Source organism: Martes martes (genome assembly GCF_963455335.1).
Source record: "Martes martes genome assembly, contig: scaffold_291, whole genome shotgun sequence".
Lineage (NCBI taxonomy): Eukaryota > Metazoa > Chordata > Mammalia > Carnivora > Mustelidae > Martes > Martes martes.
Genome location: NW_027666482.1, coordinates 19,263 through 40,067, shown reverse-complemented (window position 1 = coordinate 40,067; position 20,805 = coordinate 19,263). Strand labels below are relative to the sequence as shown.

Sequence of the window (20,805 nt, the reverse complement as noted above, 5' to 3'; positions counted from 1 at the left end):
TGTTAAACAGACGAGATCTGCATCCCTATTACTGAATCCTCATTTCTGATTCTCAATAGGAAAGTCACGTTGAATTACACTCATCAAGCAATCGTTCAAACAAAAGGACTAAAAATAATCTGAATTATCAAGTTACAAAGTATTGCTTTTCATAAACAAAGCTGCACATGAAATTCAAACTATTATAAATTCACAATTATGAAGAGCTATTTAAAAGCATGGAAATTTTTACTTCAAAACCTTACAAAGTGAGTATGTGGTCTTTTAAAAATATGCATGTTTAATGTATCATGTTGTGGTAAACACATTAAGTGTATCTCCATGGTTATGTATCTTTTCAGATGTTGAACATCTTTATGAAAATTCCTTTGGAGATGAGTAATGTGGAAATTTTCAATGCATTTCCATCTGATTCTTTCCAATTCCTGTCCTATAGCTATCATGATAAACTTCTTTTTCAGAGTGTCGCACTATTTATACAAGCTGATATAGAAGAAGCTCTGTGTTTTCAAGCAGAGGACTATTCAGTGCACTTAAAGATGGATTTCAAAGCAGTCCCGATACAGCTCACAGTAGATCTCTGTCAACCCAGTGTTTTTCCAACTCAGAGCGACCCCTAGCTTGACTGGCCACTACAAGGATGAACATGGGTGGACAGGAGGGGAAGGTGCTTAAAAAACCAGGCATCTCTGGAAGGCCTTTTCTTCATTGCATCAGGAGCGCTGCACATCTAAAACTCATGTTACCCACCAAATACTGGACTGACTGGAAAAGCGGTAACTTGCCAATTGTGCTTCCATTTTTTTCATACCACTGAGCCAACACACTTTGCATCTTGTGGAATCCAGTTGGGGAAATCACACATTAAACTTTTGTTTTCCAAAAACAAATCTTTGATCTTCAACTGTAGGTGCTTTTTTTCTTTCTGTTGAGTCACCTGTTCACAAATTAAAAAAATAGTGTATTAAAAAATACTGACTTATTAAAGACAGTGTGGTCTTTTAAAAATATGCCATGTTAAATGTAACATGTTGTTGTAAACACATATGTGTTCCTGCACAACTTTTGCCGTACCTGACACTGATTTTTCTTACATTTGTAAGAGACATGTCATTTGTAAAAGCAATAAAAATGAAAACAAAATAATTAGAATACAACTTTGAACACTTCAAAGGTCATTAGATTCACTTTTTAAAAAAAAAATTTTTTTTTAAAGATTTTATTTATTTGACAGACAGAGACCACAAGTAGACAGAGAGGCAGCAGAGAGAGGAAGGGAAGCAGGCTCCCCGCTGAGCAGAGAGCCCGATGCGGGGCTCGATCCCAGGACCCCGGGATCATGACCTGAGCCGAAGGCAGAGGCTTTAACCTACTGAGCCACCCAGGTGCCCCTAGATTCACTTTTATTCCTTTTACTCTAACACTTTGTCAGAACTATACAATAAAAAGGACCAAATACAGTCTAAAATATCAGCCTCATAAACTTCCAGTATATTAAGCATTAAATGATACTTTAAAAATTCACTAGAAATTGAGTTTTTGTTATAATGACATTTGGAGGACAGGTTTAGTACCGATCTTTAAAGAGATGTTTTCAGTATAGTTGTGCTCGAGATCTATGGCTTACACATAGCACAGAAGCACTTACATGAAAAAGTTCCTTGTTAGATAAAAAGGAACACGCACATAAATCAAGTCCTAGCTTATTTTATTAGAGTTCTGCATTATCTAACACTATAGCTACATGTGGTTGTGGAGCATTTGAAATGTGGCACTATGAGAAAATGAATTTTTAATTTAAATTAAAATCTGAAGCTGTATAAAATATGTCTCCATTAAATATCATTTTACTGTTCTGCTAGGACATTTCAACTTTAACCACTGAATACTTAGCATCCAAACTGAGGTGTGCTACTAGTATCAAGTGTAAAATACAAACTGGATTTTGAAGACTCGTTAAAAAAAAGTAAACTACATCATTAATTTTTTATATTGATAGCATGTTGAAATATACTATTTTTGGATCCATCATATAAAATAAAGAATTACTGAAATCAATTTCATATGTTTCCTTTTACCTTTTCAATGTGACTATGAGAACTGTTTACATTGTATCTGTGGATTGTATTGTAGTTCTATCAGACAGTGTTACAGTTACTTCTTAAAGGAGGAACCTGCAGAAAACTAATTAGAAACTCAATATAAAGCCTATATAATTGTATTTCCTTATATAGAAATTTCCTTCAAGGACACTATTACCTACAGCTATTGCTGAGATGAATTTTATTTTATTTTTTTGAAAGATTTTATTTATTTGAGAGAGAGTGAGAATACGCACAAGCAGAGTAGAGGGGCAGAGGGAAAGGGAGAAGCAGGCTCCCCACCAAGCCCTGGGAGCCTGACTCAGGGCTCAATCCCCAGACCCCAACCTGAGATCATGACCTGGGCCAAAGGCAGAGGCTTCACTAACTGAGCCACCTGGGCGCCCTACTGAGAAGAGTTTTAAAGCAAGCTGTACAAGGCAGAACCGGAGATACTCATTTTTTATTTCAAGAAGTTTTGAGAAATTTTTTTCCCTGAAGAGCCAATTAATGATTTAAAAACTTCAAGAAACGGATTTTTAACAGGAAATACAAATTATAGACTTTTAGCCATCTGTAGACGAGCATCTAAAAGTTTAGTCTTTCTAAACAATTTGCCAAGACTCCATACAAGGCAGTGAAAATAGCTCCTTTATCACTGCCTGCTCAAATTGGTGGGGATTACAACTAGAATATGTTTTGCTTCTGGTATAGGATACATTGTTTTTTCCTAAGTAATTTTGCAGATATCTGAGCTCATGTGTTTTCTGAGAGTATGTCACTGTTTCTCTCAACATTATAATACATAAACCAGCCATAAGTAATAATCAGCCAAAAAAAAATATTTTGGGCAATTTTCAAAATGGTATTCATTGTGGATATATTCTTAACATCGACTCTAAGGGTAAATTAGCAGCCAAAAGCTAAAAATAACCACCCAAGCACTTGAACATATGAAATGCTGCTGCCATATCTACATGCTGGGCAGGATCTGGTGGGAAGGGCAAAAACAAATGGAGATGAGGGGCTGGTCTGAGCAACTGCTGATGGGCCATGTACCCCACCTGGGCTATTGTGGACAGCAGCTGTAATCAAAAGACGAAAACACTCATTTCTTAAAGGCCCAACTGTGCGGTTAACTAATCAGTGCCTATGATGGTAGTTTTAGGCATAGGAGCAGCTCACTGAGAAGCTCCAAGCAAGAGACAAGGGGATAGGCAGCTAACAAGCACTGTGAAGTGGTAGAAAATCTACAAATACCCAGTTAGACACCCTGAATTCCTAGACATAGTCACACATTGAGTAGATGTGTGACTTCTACAAAGCAGTGTACACAGGTCTAAACACAAATGGTCTGAAATTAATGTGGGATCCAAAAACGCTGGGTCCTACACAGTGATACTTAGGGCCTCTATAAATAGAGGATAGAGGGATACTAACAGCCCAATACCCAAGGCAGGATAGTGGTGCTACTACTGAATGCTGGCTGCAGCACACTAAAAAAAGGTAATATACAACCACTTATTGAGGGGAATGCGATTTTTCATGACCTTTTTTGTTAAACCTACTGATCAGTGCAGACACTGATGGGGAGAGGTAGGGATGGGAGCATAGCAGAAGAACAACTACATTTTCCTGATGGAACCATGTCCAGAAGGAGCAGGTAAAATTGCTTTTGGTAGTATTTTATTTGACATATCCCAAACAGTATCTTTCAATATGTTAGTAATATAAAGAAATTAATGACATAATTTACCTTTTTTTGTATTAAGTCTTCAAAATCCAGATGTATGCCTACATGTACATCAGATCTATTCAGTCAGAGTCCATGGGAGTGACAGCCAAGAATCTGCATTTTTAATAAGCTCCCAGGTAGTTCTTATGATCAGGCATATTTCAGAATCACTTCGATAACAAGTTAAGTTTATTATTCCTTCACCTACTTCCTTTCCAGGGCTATGAATCACTGCCCCCATGGTGAATGTTGTAAAGCCCACAGAAACACAGTCAGTCAAGAGAGCATAAGATACTTAAAAGAATATATGTGCATATTTGCATTACAGTTTGCAGAAGTTACATTTCAGTTAGGACTACTGTTAGGTTCTATCTTTACTGACTCTATATTTAGCATAATTTGTGCCACAGAACTATATAATTAGCTTACTAAAATGTGTTCAAGTAAAAACTCTATTACTTTAGGAGAACCCCAAATGTGTTACCAGTACCCACAGGGGTACTCAATAAGACATGCATACATTTATTAGGTATTTACTGTATTAGCTGCAATTTTATCTGCATCATGCAGTAACTATGATAGGTCTTAAAATGATAAATCTTCATTTTATAAGCTTAGAAAGCTAAATAATCAGACAGTGCAATAATTTTTTAAACTGATCTTAGAAAATTCCTTTGTAGGCAGCTAAGAAGACATCAAAATTCAATATACATAAGTTTGTACCTGAAATACTTTGGTCAGAAAAGGCCTTTTATGTGTATGTATTCATTCATTCATTTTAAAGATGTTTTTTATTTATTTGTCAGAGAAAGAGAGAAAGCACAGGCTGGAGAGCGGCAGGCACAGGGAGAAGCAGGCTCCCCGCTGAGCAGGGAGCCTGATGCAGGGCTCAATGCCAGGACCCTGGGATAATGACCTGAGGCGAAGGCAGATGCATAACCAACTGAGTCACCCAGGCATCCTGCCTTCTCTGTTTTTAAAATAAGTAAGACTGTCACTTTACTGGAATAAGACTGTCCTCTTTATTTGGGCTATAGCTATACTGTAGAAATCTTATTTTTTTAAAGATTTTATTTATTTATTTGAGAGAGAGTGTGAATGAACAAGAGAAAACAAGCAAGGTAAAGAACAGAGGGAGAAGCAGGCTTCCCACTGAGCAGAGGACCCACCCCCCCCACCGCCACCCCGCCAAAAATGTCCTGGGATCATGAACTGGGCCAGAGGCAGACACTTAACAGAGTAAGCCACCCAGGCACTCCTATTGTAGAAATTTTTAACGAGGATATAAACACAGCATTTATGTAACAGCATCTTTGAAAAGTATTTTACTGTAAGTTCCTAGAAACTACACAAAACCTAAAGTTCATAAATCTATGGTCCATGCTATAACTGAGCTGTATAATAATAAACCTCATGAATAAAATAGAACAGACCTCACCATTTAATATAAAAGCTGTATTACTGAATGCTACAAAAAGAAAATAAGACCATTTACCTGTTAGTTTTCCCAATCTGTGCAAGGCAAAGCTTCCTCTTCATCCTCTGACTCAGGGGACGCTTCTTTGATTCTTCTAAGAGCTTCATGGATGCTCCGTGTTAGAGGGTCTGTGTCAGGCAGAAGTGTGAAGGATTCTCTCAGCACTTCCTTCTGTACCTTCTTCAATTTTACCCCTTTCCTGATTTGTGCCAAGATATTATTACTATCATCTTCATCAGGAAAAGGAGGCAGAGTTCGCTGTTCAACCTTTTTCAGATGAAAACTACCACGCTTCAAGGAAGCTAGCACCTCATCCATGGGTGAGCTCACTTTACAAATGAAAGAGAATAATTACAGTTAGGATCATAATTACAGTCCAACTAGCAACCTCTAGACTTTAGGACTGTGCTAGCCAAGGACACTGAAAACAACACAGACCATGAAGTGTGAACTGAAGGTTTCCCAGAAACAGATGGGATCCCAATTATGCTTGTTTAAACAAACAAAGCCACAACACCCAGACTCCAATTCCAAGTTATTATCTCTATTATTTCCCATGTAAGAGAAGCAAGCAGATTGGGAGCTGGAAGGTGGTCTTTGGGAATATAATGGGTGAGACTCCCAAAGGATTTCCATAATGCAACAGCTCAATCTAAATTCAGACAGCAATTGAGTTACAAATGTAATTTTAAAGAACTAAGTTTTGATTCACTATGGTGATTTTTAAATTTTTTTCAAGAGATTTTTATATTATTATTATTAAATAAACTCTATCCCCCATGTGGGGCTTGAACTCATGCCCCTAAGGATCAAGAGTTGCATGCTTTACTGACTGAGCCAACCAGGTACCCTGACTACAGTGACTTCTGTTTTTTCCATCAAGCTGTTTTACATATAAAATTCTACTCCAGCTATGGTAAAAATATTTTAATGTATGATCTCTCAGATTAAAGTTTAATATACAAATTATTTTATATAATGTCCTCCCAATGAAAACCATGGACCAGGATTAAAACAGTTTTATTAAGGCATATATGGCATGCAATAAATTATGTATGCTATTCCCCATCCTTCCTTGCTTTTTTATACAAAGAGTATACCAAGGCCCTCAATAAATATGTGACCAAATGTTACATGGTCCTGCCAACGTCATCCTAGTGAGACAGTCCTGCCCAGCTAGCTTACATTTTCTGGTGTGAATACCTTACTCGTTATTTCCTAGGTTTAAAATCAGATTTTCTTTTTAACACAGAAGGAGCCACTTACTATATATTACCAGATAGACCAAGTATCACTTCAAAATACATAGGTTTTAGAACATCCCTAAGAGCTCAAGAAGGTACACATTTCTGTGTCTGTACACATTTGCTGATGCGGACTGGGAGAATTTGTGCCAAGCTGTGACTGTGCAAACCTCTTTACTATCGAATAATGTCCAAAAATAAAATGTTTTAAGCTCTGTAGGGTGCTATGAAATATAAGGTCCTTTGATTATGTCTTAACTTATTCAACACACGAATATGAACATGTCTGTTTAACTTACCTCTTCTCCTCTGTAAACCTTCAGCAGTCTTTTTCAGCTTCTTCCTGGCACTGACCAGCTGGCTGCTGTCAAAGAGATGTGCTGAGGGTGCACTCGCAGACTTCGGGATCCTCTTCTCATTCCCCTCTGTTCTAGGCAGACCTTTCTCCAGTATCTCTAGGGAGCTGTCCTTAGCAACAGGCAGAGGGGGTGGTGGGGGGGGAGGGGGAGGTGGGGGTGGGGGAGGTGGTGTTGGGGGAAGGGGTGGGGGGAGTGGAGCTGTGGTAACAGAACCTGGTTCGAGGTCAATATTATTCAAAACTGGAAGAGATACAGTGGGTGGCAGTTCAGAGGTAACACCACTGAGAGGTAATGAAGTGGCTTCAAGTTGTGCTAATGAAGTATCTTCAAGTTGTGAGAGGCTTTGGGCTTCTGTTTTCTGTGATGACCCAAGCTTCCCTCTTCCTTCCTCCACCTTTTCACTTTTCTCTTCTGGCTGGAGCACTCCTGGCAGAGGGTCACACTGGTCCTCACAGGGCACAGGACTGGCTGTGCTTCTTCTTCTGGCATGAGCCAGTCGCAATCTGGTTGATTTAAGTATGACTTGGCCAGGGTACCTCTAAAAAATCAGAAGTTATTATAACTGGTCAAATTACAGTAAAACAATTTATGAACAAATGGCTATTTTCTCCTTCTGATGCAAGATGTTATTTTGAAGCTTTTGTGATTTTTCAGGGAAAGTGCTTTTAAAAAGTTAAACAGAAGACTAGAATACCAAAGCATAATACCTTTCGACAATTATCACTGAGCTCTATTTGCTTATCAACTCCTTTATCGAGGCCCTATCCCCTCTTACCCACTTAAGAAGCCAACCGTTCAGAATTATTAGAGGATTTAAAGATTTTTAATGACTGAAATTAGTAATTTAAATGGCAAAATAGCAAGATAAAAATACAAAACATAAATTATATTGGTATATAGAAAGCTATGAAACTATTAGCTTCTTAAATGTATTTTCACAAGCTTACAGTTCAAAACATTAATTTTTCATTTTTTTAAATGTTTCCTGGTATTAAGAAAACTCTCAAAACAGTATGTACATTTTTATGATGGAAGAAGAGGGAATACAATTTTAAGTACTAACATACAGAACTCTTATTCTATCTTTTACTGTAGCAAAACCTAGCATTAATGGATTTGGTGAACAACATTTACTTAACACAAGGTTTATCCTTGTCAGCACAAATAGGAAGTTAGACTCCTGAGCACTTACATAACTAGAACCATTCAGCTTCAACACAGCTCCAAGGAAATGTTTGGCCGCTGTGCTACTGGCATCCAGGGTCCTGGGTTAGCCTGGCAAGAGAACTGCCAAACCATTTCTCATGTAAGCTGATCCACTCTCTAATTCTGCCAGGGTCATTTCCATAGATTGTTACCATAGGCTACTGTATGTGCTATTAATAACAAGTTGATGCCTGAAATGGATAGTCAGTTGTGAACTAATTAATTTTATAAAACAACAAAAATCCGGGTTTGCCAAAGGCTGTGATGATCCTTTTATACTACTGAAATGATAGGCCAACACCACGAGGTTATTAATGCTGTACACAAATGGAAGAAAGGTATGGGGTGCTTGGGTGGCACAGTCACTTACATGACTGACTCTTGGTTTCAGTTCAGGTCATGATCTCAGGGTTGTGAAATCGAGCCCTGTGTCAGACTCCACGCTCACTGCCTAAGACTCTCTCTCCTTCTCCTTCTGCCCCTGCCCCCACTCATTCTCCCTCTCAAATGATAAATCTTTAACACCTACACAAATGAATGGGAGAAAGGTAGTCCTGTAATCACACATTAATTTTAAAAAATTATTTTAATATTTTGTTATTTTGTTTATTTGAGAGGAGAGAGGGGGTGGAGAATCTCGAGTACACTCTGCCAAGCGCAGAGATGGACGTGGGGCTTGATCTCTCAATCCTGAAATCATGACCTGAGAGAAAATCAAGAGTCAGACACTTAACCAACCTAGCCACCCAGGTACCCCTATAGTAACTGTCTTTTTTTGGTTTTATTCAAATTCAAGCTTGTTAACAAAGAGTGTATTATCATTTTTAGGGTAGAATTGTGATTCATCAGTTGCATATAATAGTGCTCATAACAACAAGTGTCCTCCTTATTGTCCATCACCCCATTAACCCATCCCCCAATAATTATATTTTCTAAATTATAAAGGAAAAACTAAGTTTTTCTCATAATCTTCCAATAGGAGTGTATATGTAGCTGTTTAAAAAAAATGAAAAACAATAAACTGATCATACTTTTATTACCTGTTTAAAAGTTCGAAGTCTATCCAGTGTTCTCTGTCTCTCCTGGCTAACCCAAGCACTTTTTCTTTCTTCTTCATCATGTAATTTTTCTCTCTTCTGATAAAAAATTAACAGTAATTTCATTATGACGTGTCCTGTTCATTTTTGTTATTAACTGGGGGGAGGGGGGAATACCTCTCAATAAGTAAAATGGGTAACTCAAAGAATGATTCATTAAACAAAGTGTTTCATGGAATGAAACTACCAATTTTTAACAGAAATCATAGTTTTAAAATTCACAGTGATATGCTGACAAAACAATACCATTTCTTTTTTTGCATTTACCCACAATTAAAGATGTTTACTCTGAAAAGTAAAACCAAAATCTTCTCTAGACCAAAAAATGTTCCATTTTGAGTTTCTGGCTTAGACAATTTAAGTATAAAATACTTATAGCTGCTCTATTCTGCAAAATCAAATAGTTACCTTAAAAATAAAAATAAATAAAATCAGCAACCACCTGGCCAATAATTTAGATACCAATATAACCAGCAGTTAGGAAAAAAAAGTATTTCTTGAATTATACATGAATCATTTGGTTTAATATCACACCTTGAAGTTGGGAGTTATCTGCAGAGAAATTTAGAAGTTTCCCTATGTTAATGCTAACTGGTAGTAACTGTGGAAAACAGTTTGTATGTTTGGTATATGGAGACTCCTCAAAAAATTAAAAACAGAATTACCTTATGATCCAGTAATTTCACTACTAGGTGTTTACTTAAAGAATATGGAAACACTAATTGGGAAATATATATGCATCCCTGTGTTTATTGCAGCATTATTTACCATAGCCAAATTATGGAAGCAGCCCAAGTGCCCATCTATGGAGAAATGAATAAAGCCGCTTTGGCATATATAAAACAGAATATTGCTCAGCCATAAAAATAATGAAAACTTGCCATGTGCAACAACATGGATGGACCTAGGGAGTATAATGCTAAGTTAAATAAGCCAGAGAAAGACAAATACCATATGATTTCACTCACATGTGGAAATTAAGAAACAAATGAGCAAAGGAAAAAAGAGAGACAAACCAAGGAACAGATTCATAACTATAGCGAACAAACAGATTGTTGCCAGAGGGGATGTGGGTGGGAGGAATGGGTAAAAGAAGTGATGGGAATCAACAGTACACTTATCATGATATGCACTGAGTAATGTAAAGAATTGTTAAACGATTACATTGTACACCTGAAACAAACAGAATACTGTTGTTAATGATACTGAAATTAAAAAAAAAATTCCTTATTTTGCTGAATCACCTAAAGGTTATCTAATTAAATCTCATTTCACAGAACAAGTATTAAATGAAAAGGCATTTTAAGCTTTGCAAATAGGCTATGACTTTATTTCCTGCTTTGTTTTAAAAACCTGGAAATACCTCCTACAAGATCAGTTAATTCCATGTGAAGAGGACAGTGGTCTCCAGTGTGTCACTAACTTGTCTCTCTTCATTTGTCCTTTTCAAAGTCAATCTTCCATTATTCCCTTACTCTATTACTTCTTTTCCTTTCCACCAGCTTTTCCCTGGACCATTTCTACAGTTACTGCTTCATTTGTCTTGGATGATTACACTGAAATCCAAAGGGTAACTTGAATCTTCAGGCTGAAAGTGAAAGGGTTTCAGGAAACCCTGACCTACAATCATCACCTGGTAAAGTTACTAGACTTCCAAAACCAACAAGAACTCATAATACTTATGAGTATCTGAACAGAAAAATCAAGTCTCATGGAGGATGGGTGGAAGGAGGGGAGACCTCAGGCCTCACACTGCAACATTCAAAGCTACAAGAAAGTGTAACAGTGTCTACACAATTTTAATAGAGAGAAAATATGACAGTATGACCTAGACAAATTGTCTCTTAGGAAATGGACAAGCACCCAAAAAACATGCCAGAACACAGAATATATGGTAACTATGAAACCTTCCTGAAATGGCAACTCAATGAAATCTAACTCTAAGATGAAACAAAATAACCTCAGGAAGAGGAGTTGTGATCATCTATTTTAGCGGTTTTTTCTTCATAATTTTTTTCTGTATTGCTTTAATCTTTCATAAAATCACATGTCTTTTTATAAACACAGTAAGGTTTTTAAAAATGTATAAGAATGGTTGAGAAGCATTTTTGCAAGCCACTAATTTTAAAATTGCTTATAATAAGAATTTTTAAAGTAGCAGTAAAGAAAAGGAGTTTAGAATATGCTTTTTAAAATCAAAATCTAGGGGCGCCTGGATGGCTCAGTGGGTTAGGGCCTCTGACTTTGGCTCAGGTCATGATCCCAGGGTCCTGGGATCAAGCCTTACATAGGGCTCGCTGCTCAGCAGGGAGCCTGCTTCCCCCACCCCCCTGCCTGCCTCTCTAACTACTTGTGATCTCTGTCAAATAAATGAATAAAATCTTAAAAAAAAATCAAAATTTATACACATATCAAGATACTCAATTATTCAGGAAAAAACTCACCTTGCTTATAGATAAGACAAAATCAGAAAATATTAAGACAAGGAAACTTTTTAAGATCAGAAAATAAAGAAGGATAGCATGTTAAAATACCATCTAAGAGAGTAATATGTTAGGGGGAAAGCAGCTGAAGATAAAGAAATTCCATTCTTCCATCAGACACTTGTCAATTACCTGTCAGTCAGGCCCTATATTAAGCCCTAGAAAAGCAGCAGGGATGTGTAAGTGGTGGTGACAAAGAACAGGCATGTTAAATAGACCCAGAGGTTTAGTTGTCAAGTACCAAGGGAGAAACGGAACCTGCTGGAAGTAGAGGTGGTGAAAAAGAGGAAAACTCCCAGAAGAGAGCACAGGCAGCTCTTGGACAACAGCCTTAGCAACTTTTTTTTAGATAGGTCTCCTCACGCAAAGGAAACAAAAGCAAAAGTCAAATACTGGGACTATACCAATATAAAAAACTTTGGCACAGTGAAGGAAACCATTAACAGAACGAAAAGGCAACCTGCTGAATGGAAGATACCTGCAAATGATATGTCTGGTAAGGAGTTAAAATCCAAAACATATAAAGAACTTATACAACTCAATACCAAAGAAAATAATAATAATAATAATAATAATAATAATAATAATAATAATCTGTTCTTAAATAATAATAATAATCTGCTAAAAAATGGGATTTTTTCCCAAAGATATGCAAATGGCCAAAAGACTCATGAAAAAACACTCAACATCACTACTCATTGGGGAAATGCAAATCAAAACTATAATGACATATCACCTTACACCTGTCAGAACGGCTAGAACGAAAAAGACAAGAAATAACAAGTGTTGGCGAGGATACGGACAAAAGGAAGCCTTGTGCACTGTTGGTGGGAGGGTAAAGTGGTGCAGCCACTGTAGACAACAGTATGGAGGTTCCTCAAAGAAACTAAAAATATAAATATCCTGAGGCGCCTGGGTGACTCAGATGGTTAAGCATCAGCCTTCGGCTCAGGTTGTGATCTCCAGGTCCTGGGATTGAGCCCCATGTCGGGCTCCCTACTCAGCAGAAAGCCTGCTTCTCCCTCTCCCCCTGCCTGCTTCTCTGCCTGCTTGTGCTCTCTCTGTCTCTCTCTCATATAATGAATAAAAAATTTAAAACATATATCTATATATCTCCTACGATATAGTAATTCCACTTTTGGGTATTCATCCAAAGACTACGATAATAGTAATTTAAAAAGATATATGCACCCCCACGTTTGTTATAGCATTATTCACAATAGCCAAAATATGTAAGTGACCAAAGTGTCCATTGAAAGATGAGTAGATGGAGATGGATATGTACAATGGAATATTACTCAGCCATAAAAAGAATGATTATCTTGCCATCTGTAACAACATGGATGGACCTAGGGGATATTATGCTAAATGAAGTAAGTCAGACAAATACTGTACGACTTCACTTATATGTGGCATTTAAAAAACAAAATGAACGAGCAAACAAAAAAGGCAGAAACAGAGCCATCAGCAACAAAGAACAAACTTGTGGTTTCCAGATGGGAGGGAGGTGGGCAGATGGGAAAAGGGCGTGGAGGGCAATGGAAGGTACCGGCTTTCAGTTACGGAATGACTAACTAATGCGGATAAAAGGTACGGCACAGGGAATATAGTCAGTGGTACTGTGACAGTGCTGTGTGGTGACGGGGGTAACTGTACTTGTGGAAAGGATAGCATGATATATGGAACTGTCTTATCAGTATGTTGTACACCCAAAACTAACGTAACTACACTTCAATTTTAAAATATCCTCTGTTAGGAAAAAAAAAAACCCTATTATGAGCACCAAACTAGCTAAGAGACTACACCTTAACTGTTCAACACAACAAGGGACTGTAATTATGTGATGCCACAGAGATGTCAGCAATGGCAATCATACTGCAAAAGGAATGTTATCAACTCAATATGCTATATCTTAAATTTACATAATGTTACATCTCAATTTAAAAAAAAAAAACTGCCAAAAAATGGTTTTTAAAAAGACACTGTAACCAAAATAATCTTAAAACTTCTGATCAGTTTCCATAAACTACAGCTTAAATTATTCTGCATGTACTTTCTTGAAGTGAAACCCGTCAATTAAGAGAGTATGGCTAATAAAACAAGAATGCACTTTTTAATGGGAAAACTGACTTGTTTCCCCACCACCATTTCCTTCTCTTACTCAATATGTCTCTCAGCTTTAAAAAAGAGTAAGTAGCTTTACACTTTCTTTATTCTGTTTCAGAGAGTTTACTATCAAATATTAAAATAAACTTCCGGGGCACCTGGGTGGTTCAGTTGGTTAAGCGACTGCCTTCAGCTCAGGTCATGATCCTGAGTCCGGGGATGGAGTCCCTCATCAGGCTCCCAGCTCCATGGGTAGTCTGCTTCTCTCTCTGACTTTCTCCCCTCTTATGTTCTCTCTCACTCACTCTCCCCCAAATAAATAAATAAAATCTTTAAATAAAATAAACTTCCTTAGTCTTAAATATTTAATTTGCAAGGATTTCCAGAAGAAATTTTTGAGCCACTAACGTTAACATCTAGGAATGTGCATTTTAAACCACCCAAGGGGTTTAAATAAAGGTGGCTTAAAACCAACTTTGAAAAACAATGATTTATTTTAATGTAAGCCAACTTGCCATTTACTACAGTTATGCATGTTAAAGATAAGGAGATGGCTAGTGGGCTCATTCTCCCACACTTAGCATTCCACCCAAAGCTCATATTAGACAGAAATTATAAGGCAGATGACATCTATTTTGAGATCCCCTCAAGTACCAGTTTCCTCATTCTTACTCTTCTTTGCCCTAAGAAACTCCTGAAGGATTTAATACTCATTCTAAAAAAATAATTAGGGGCACCTGAGTGGCTCTGTCAACTGCGTCTGCCAGGAGCACTGGGCAGGAGCCACCACTGCTCTGTGGTGAACCTGCTTCTCCCATTCCCTCTGCCTGCTGCTCCCCTTGACTGTGCGGTCAAATAAACAAATATCTTAAAAAAAAAATTAGTTACTACATCTACCAAAGTAGTAGCATTTCACCAAAGCCAAAATCTTCATAAAATAAGTAAATACGTCTAAGCAAGGATCTCAACAGCAATCTGAGAGCACAGGTGCATATGCTGATAGAAGGAATTCTTTTTTTTAAAAACGATTTTATTCATTTATTTGACAGAGAGATAGCGAGAGAGGGAACACAAGCAGGGGGAGTGGGAGAGGGAGAAGCAGGATCCCCACTGAGCAGGGAGCCTGATGCAGATGCTAAAGGACTGTGCCATCCATGCAACCCTGATAAGAGGAATTTTATTTGCCTGTTCCGCTGGCCCATTATCTACCCTTTACAAGGCAGCTTCTGATCTATGAAAAGCACAGTGCAAAATAAAAATGCAAGAATTAATTTTGCTATTTCTAGTTTCATGGAGAATGATGAATCTTACAGTTTAGTTTGGCTACTTTTACATGTTTAAAATCAAGAGTGAGGGGCAACTTTAACATATGCCAAAATGAGCTTAAGGGATTAATGCAGACAAATTTAAGCCACCTGGCCTTTAGGGTGACAAAAATTACATGAGCATATATAGTGACATGGTCCTGTCAGCATTTCTACTATTTAATGAAATTTAAAATCAGTGGTTGAGTAATCTAAGACATGTACGTCTAAAAAGACTATGAGGATAATACAATGCAGACATGATGAGGTATAGCAATGCTGGGAGTAGATTTCTAATGCAATTTTTAAAAAAGTGACCTAATGAGCTCAGTAAATCATAAACAGAGAGTAAGTTCCTCAACTTCATAAGGAACATCTATCTACCCAAATCCTATAGCTAAACATGGTAGTTAATGGCTAAGAAACTAGAAGCTTTCTTATTAAGATCAGGAAAAGATAGAATGTCCCCTCTCACCATTCCTTCTCAATTTGCATCATACTGGAAGTTGTAACTAATGGAAAAAGAGGAATAAGTAAAATGTGTATAGATGGGGATATAAGAAATAAACCTGTCTTCATTTGCAGATGACAAGACTGTTCCTGTAGAAAACCTGAAAGAACCAACAGAAAAAGAAAACTGGAACTAATGAATGGATTATAGCTTGGCTGCAAGGTTGACATATAAAGTCAAATGCTTTCTAATGTACCAGCAATGAACACATCAAGTTTAATATTAAAAGCTATTTACATTACCACCCCAAAAAAGAAAGATTTAGGCACAAATCTAATAAAATATGTGTAAGATCTATATGAGGCCAACTGTAAAATTAATAGATTAAATAAAAAGGATCTAAGTAAATGGAGAGCTAATTCCCTGTTTATAGATAGGAAAACACAATATCAAGGTGCCCATTACTCCAAAATTTAATCTATAAACATGATACAATCCTAGTCAAAATCTCAGTTGCATACTTTGTGGTTACTGACTAGCTTTGGAGAGGCAAAAGACCTAGATAAAAATAATAGAACACAGAGTACAAAATAGACCCAAATATATTTAATCAACTGATCTTTAACAAAAGAGTCAAGACAATCCAAAGGAGAAATGACAGGTTTTTTTTTTCCTTAAAGAAATGGTGTCGGAACAACTAGACACTCACATTTAAAAAAAAGTTTAGCTACAGACCCTATACCCTTCACATACATTAACTCAACACAGATCACAAACTTAAATGTAAAATAAACTATAAAGCTCCCAAAATGTAACACAGGAGAAAATATAGATGACCTTGGGTTTGAAGAGGACTTTTTAGAAACAGCACCAAAAGTACAACTCATGAAAGAAAGAAGTGATAAGCTGGACTTCAGTAACATTGAAATTAAAAACATTCTGTTCTGCAAGAGATGCTGACAAGAGAATGAAAAGACAAGCCGCAAATTTGAAGATATTTGCAAAAACCCTGTCTGATAAAGGACTGTTCTCCAGAATAAAGAATTCTTAAAACTCTATAAAAAGAGGGGCGCCTGGGTGGCTCAGTGGGTTAAGGCCTCTGCCTTCGGCTCAGGTCATGATCCCAGGGTCCTGGGATCGAGCCCCGCATCGGGCTCTCTGCTCAGCGGGGAGCCTGTTTCCCTTCCTCTCTCTCTCTGCTTGCCTCTCTACTTGTGATCTCTGTCAAATAAATAAATAAAATCTTAAAAAAAAAAAAAACAAAAAAAACCCTCTATAAAAAGAAAACAAACAACCCAATTAAAAAACCAGCAAAAGACCTGTACATAACCTCAGCAAAGAAGGTATAAAGATGACAAGAAAGCATTATGAAAGGATGCTCATTATCATACACCACCAGAGAACTGCAAACTAAACACTCATCAGATACCACCACATTCCTAATTAGAATGGCTAAAATACCAATGCTGGTAGGAATGTGGAGCATTAGAAACTCTTATTCATTGCTTGTAGCAATGCAAAATGCTACAGTCACTCTGGTAAACAATTTCACAGTATCATACAAAATTAAGTCAGCTCTTACCTTATGATCCAGCAATCGTGCTCCTTGGTATTTACCCAAGATATGAAAACTTATGTGCACACAAAAACCTGTATGAACGTTTACAGCAACTTTATTCGTAAGTGCCAAAACTTGGGAGCAACCAACATGTCTCGTTAAGTAAATCAGTAAATAAATTGTGGTATATCCAGCACTTTTTAAAAAGAAATAAACTATCAAGCCATGAAAATGCATGGAGAAAAAGGAAGAAAGAAAATAACTGGAGGAATCTTAAATGCATATTACTAAATTATGTCAATCTGAAAAGGCTACATATTGTATGAGTCCAATTAGACATTCTAGAAAAGGTAAAACTGTGGAGACAGTAAAAAGACCAATGGTTGCCAGGGATGTAAGAGAGGTGGGGATGAATATATAGAACACAGGACATTCTCAGGGTGGTGAAAATGTTCTGTATGACATTACAATGGTAGATTCATGCCACTATATATTTGTCAAAACCAACAGAACACACAGCACCAAGAATGAACTTACACTATGTACTTTGGGTGATAACGATGTATCAGTGTTGATTCACTGAATGTAACAAAGGTACAACACTCTTTGGCTGGTAGGAGAAGCTGTGCATGTATGGAAGTATATGGGAACTGTCTACATCGTGTACTTAATTTGTCTAAAACTGTTCTAAGTAATAATATATGTATGTATATGCATACATATTAAACTACATACATTCCTACATACATATATATGGAATTAATGCTAACATCTAGTTACTCACATTTTCTTATTCTCTATAAATCTTATTCACTTTGAGACATGTAAAAATCAAAGTTTTCTTCTAAGTCTCCACAAGTTCAAACTTACTAGTTGTACTGTGTGATGGGTTCTATATTCATCTTCACTCCGAAGGCGCTGTTGGAACTTTTCATTGTGTTTTGCAATACAAATTTCCTATAAATACATAAAATATGTTTTAGTATAAGTGAAACCTGAAAGACTTGGAACACCACACCAGAGTTTATTTTATGGGGCTTAATTTTCAATCTTAACATGCACCTACATAGCAAAGCACCAAGTAGGCCCATGTCTTTTCTCATCTGGAGTACTGAAGCAGCAGAAATCAAATCAGTAGGAACTGAAAAAACTACTAACTTCTCTAAACTACTAACTTCTCTAAGTCTTATTATACTCTTTAAACTAGTCTGAGTTTACAGACTCTTGGCTGAAAGTACATACAACTCTTGGCTAAAAGTCTGTATTCTAAACTCTGATGGGTTAAAGAACATGATTTTGCCTGGAGTGCTTAAATAGTATTATGAAGTCTGTATCTTATGGTCAGAGACTGAGTGAAAAGACCTTAAAGATAAAAAGTCAGAATGACAAAGAAAATATAGGAATGCTTATTCTAATCACATGAAAATAAAAATGTAAGCGTAAACTAGGAAATACGTGCCTCTTTACAAAATAACGCACTACCATCTGGTAACATTTAATGATACCATACTATGTCTTCATTTTCCCTTAGTATTCCTAGAGAAGTCCTCCAGGTAAAAAGATGGCCATTGGTTTCCAACACTCTCAAAACTATACCAAAAGATCACTCTTCTAACCAGATAAAGTGATACAATGAATGGCCTTTTAAGCCAGTAAACTACATTGTAAAGCAACTGTACTGTCTTTTCCACTAACACTGGGTTGACTCTACTGCCTAACAAGCACAGAACCTGAAATTAAATTCTTCAGGGCAGTCTCCAGAGGAATAACAAAGGTAGTATTATATAAGTGACATGCTACAGTGATACAATGGCTCAGGCTTCGAAATCACACAGACCTGACAGAATCCTACCTTTGTACCATAACTAGCTGCTTTTCCCTGGGTGATTTATTTAACTACCAGGAGCCTTAGTTCCCTTGATTACAAAATGAGAATATAGGTCCCAAGTCCCTTATTTTTCAGATTTAGAAAGGTGGTATGTTGTATACACACTATCCAGTAACTCCAGCAGGATCTGAAATAGTACCTTATAAGGAATACTAACATTGCGCAGTGAAATATATGAACAGTCAAAGTTAAGTGGAACTACGAGATGGACAACTTCCTCTCAGCTCAGCTCTGAGTTTGTCACCAAGTATGAGAATGCTTTTGATTTCTGGAGCTTTCTTGACTTAGGCAAAAGATTATTCTCTCATTTGACTAGGCATATCATTAAAGAAGATAAAAAAGCATAAAAAATAATGTTGTTTCTATTATTCTTCTTAAAAAGCACCATCACAAAGCATAGACTTCAAGTCCTCATGACCTAGTCAGACACCCAGTCTTTGTTTTTTCAAGAGGAGAGGCAGGACATGATTTACATACAGTCAGAACTACCCTTGGGTATGGAATTCTACTGAGGATATTGGATAAACTGAGCACCCTGTGACTGTGGGCATGCTGACACAGAGAAAAGGATTACAACAATGTTACATGGAGAGGTGTGTTTTTATCTTTTGTATCATACAGTTGAGCTCATTATCTTTCTTTTAGGATGTAGTGTTTCTAGTTTCCTCTCTTTCCAGCTTTCTCTTGTCATTACTTCTTCCCCCTGCAGACCTACCACCCTGGCAGGCTTGGAGGGATGGGGATAAGGATGGGAGGGACAAGACCATCAAGAGTTCCTGACTCCATGTGATGTGATGGGTTGCAGCAGAGATGAGGCTGCAGGTTCTTGGGGGTTAACCTTCCCTACCTCAGATTTAGATTAATATATATAATTCCTTCAAGACTGAGGTCAGAACCAAGATTTCACTATAGAACAGCACTGGCCTCCTTAAATAATGAGCCAGGAATTGCATTACATGGGATCCTACAGTCATGCCATTCAGCAGAGTCACGTTCAGGGTGCCGCAGGTAAACAGGACATCATCACTGGCTGTTCTAATGTGATTAACAGGGCTGCTCTCGGAAAACGACACAATGTTAATATAATGGCCTGAGTGTTGCGAAGAGGTAACTCTTAGTTTTAAAACATGCAACTATTAGTGACAAACCAGGTTAGAATTATCAGATATGGGTCAAGGATTAAGTAATACCTAAAAGCAAGATGAACAATTAAGGCTGTCTATTCAATAAATACCTATTATATACCTTTTTATTTCTGAGGTAGGCTTTCTTGGCTGAAACCCGCCCGCGTCTTGCTTCCAGCTGGCGTGCTTTCTGCTGAAGTTTCTGTAGCTCTTCTCTCTGTAAGTGCATAGACGCTGCCATCTCTTCCTTCTCCAGCATCGCCTCCATGCTTTCGTAAGTGTCATAGTAAACCACTTCATCTCTCTTTTCTATAACAAAACAGCAACAAGGGGTAGTGGCTAAGAGCCTAGGCTATGGAGCCAGAGAGAACAATGTTCTAATCCACTTACTGGCTCTGTAACCTCAGGCAATCTTTTTTTGTTGTTGTTGTTCATTAAGACTCAGTTTGATCCTAGTACATCTTTTTTTTTTTTTTTTTAGTAAGCTCTATACCCAGCACAGGGCTTGAAGTCATGACCTCTTCAGCTTCTTTGTAGAATAGTGATTATTGGAAACATTAGCTTCTAAGGTGTGTGTGTGTGTGCGTGTGTGTGTGTGTGTGCAGTGTGCAGGAAGTGCTTAGCAGTGTCTGACATGCAGTTAGGTGCTCAATAAATGTTAAGTCATCCCCCAAACTCAAAATTTTTCTGGT

General features: G+C 37.3%; 1 protein-coding gene across 1 annotated transcript in view; it reads right to left on the bottom strand.

Annotated features, from left to right (window-relative positions):
• Nucleotides 1-212: 212 nt before the first annotated feature.
• The window catches only part of LOC308337996 (junction-mediating and -regulatory protein), a 36,032-nt gene continuing 15,439 nt past the window's right edge, over nt 213-20,805 (bottom strand). Inside the window, exons 3-8 of the mRNA XM_080831549.1 lie at nt 20,235-20,422; nt 17,972-18,058; nt 9,143-9,238; nt 6,837-7,434; nt 5,312-5,622; nt 213-937 (exon numbers count right to left, since the gene is read on the bottom strand). Coding sequence (XP_080687675.1) covers nt 5,315-5,622; nt 6,837-7,434; nt 9,143-9,238; nt 17,972-18,058; nt 20,235-20,422 — 1,277 coding nt within the window. The 3' untranslated portion in view covers nt 213-937; nt 5,312-5,314. The remainder of the gene's footprint in view (nt 938-5,311; nt 5,623-6,836; nt 7,435-9,142; nt 9,239-17,971; nt 18,059-20,234; nt 20,423-20,805) is intronic.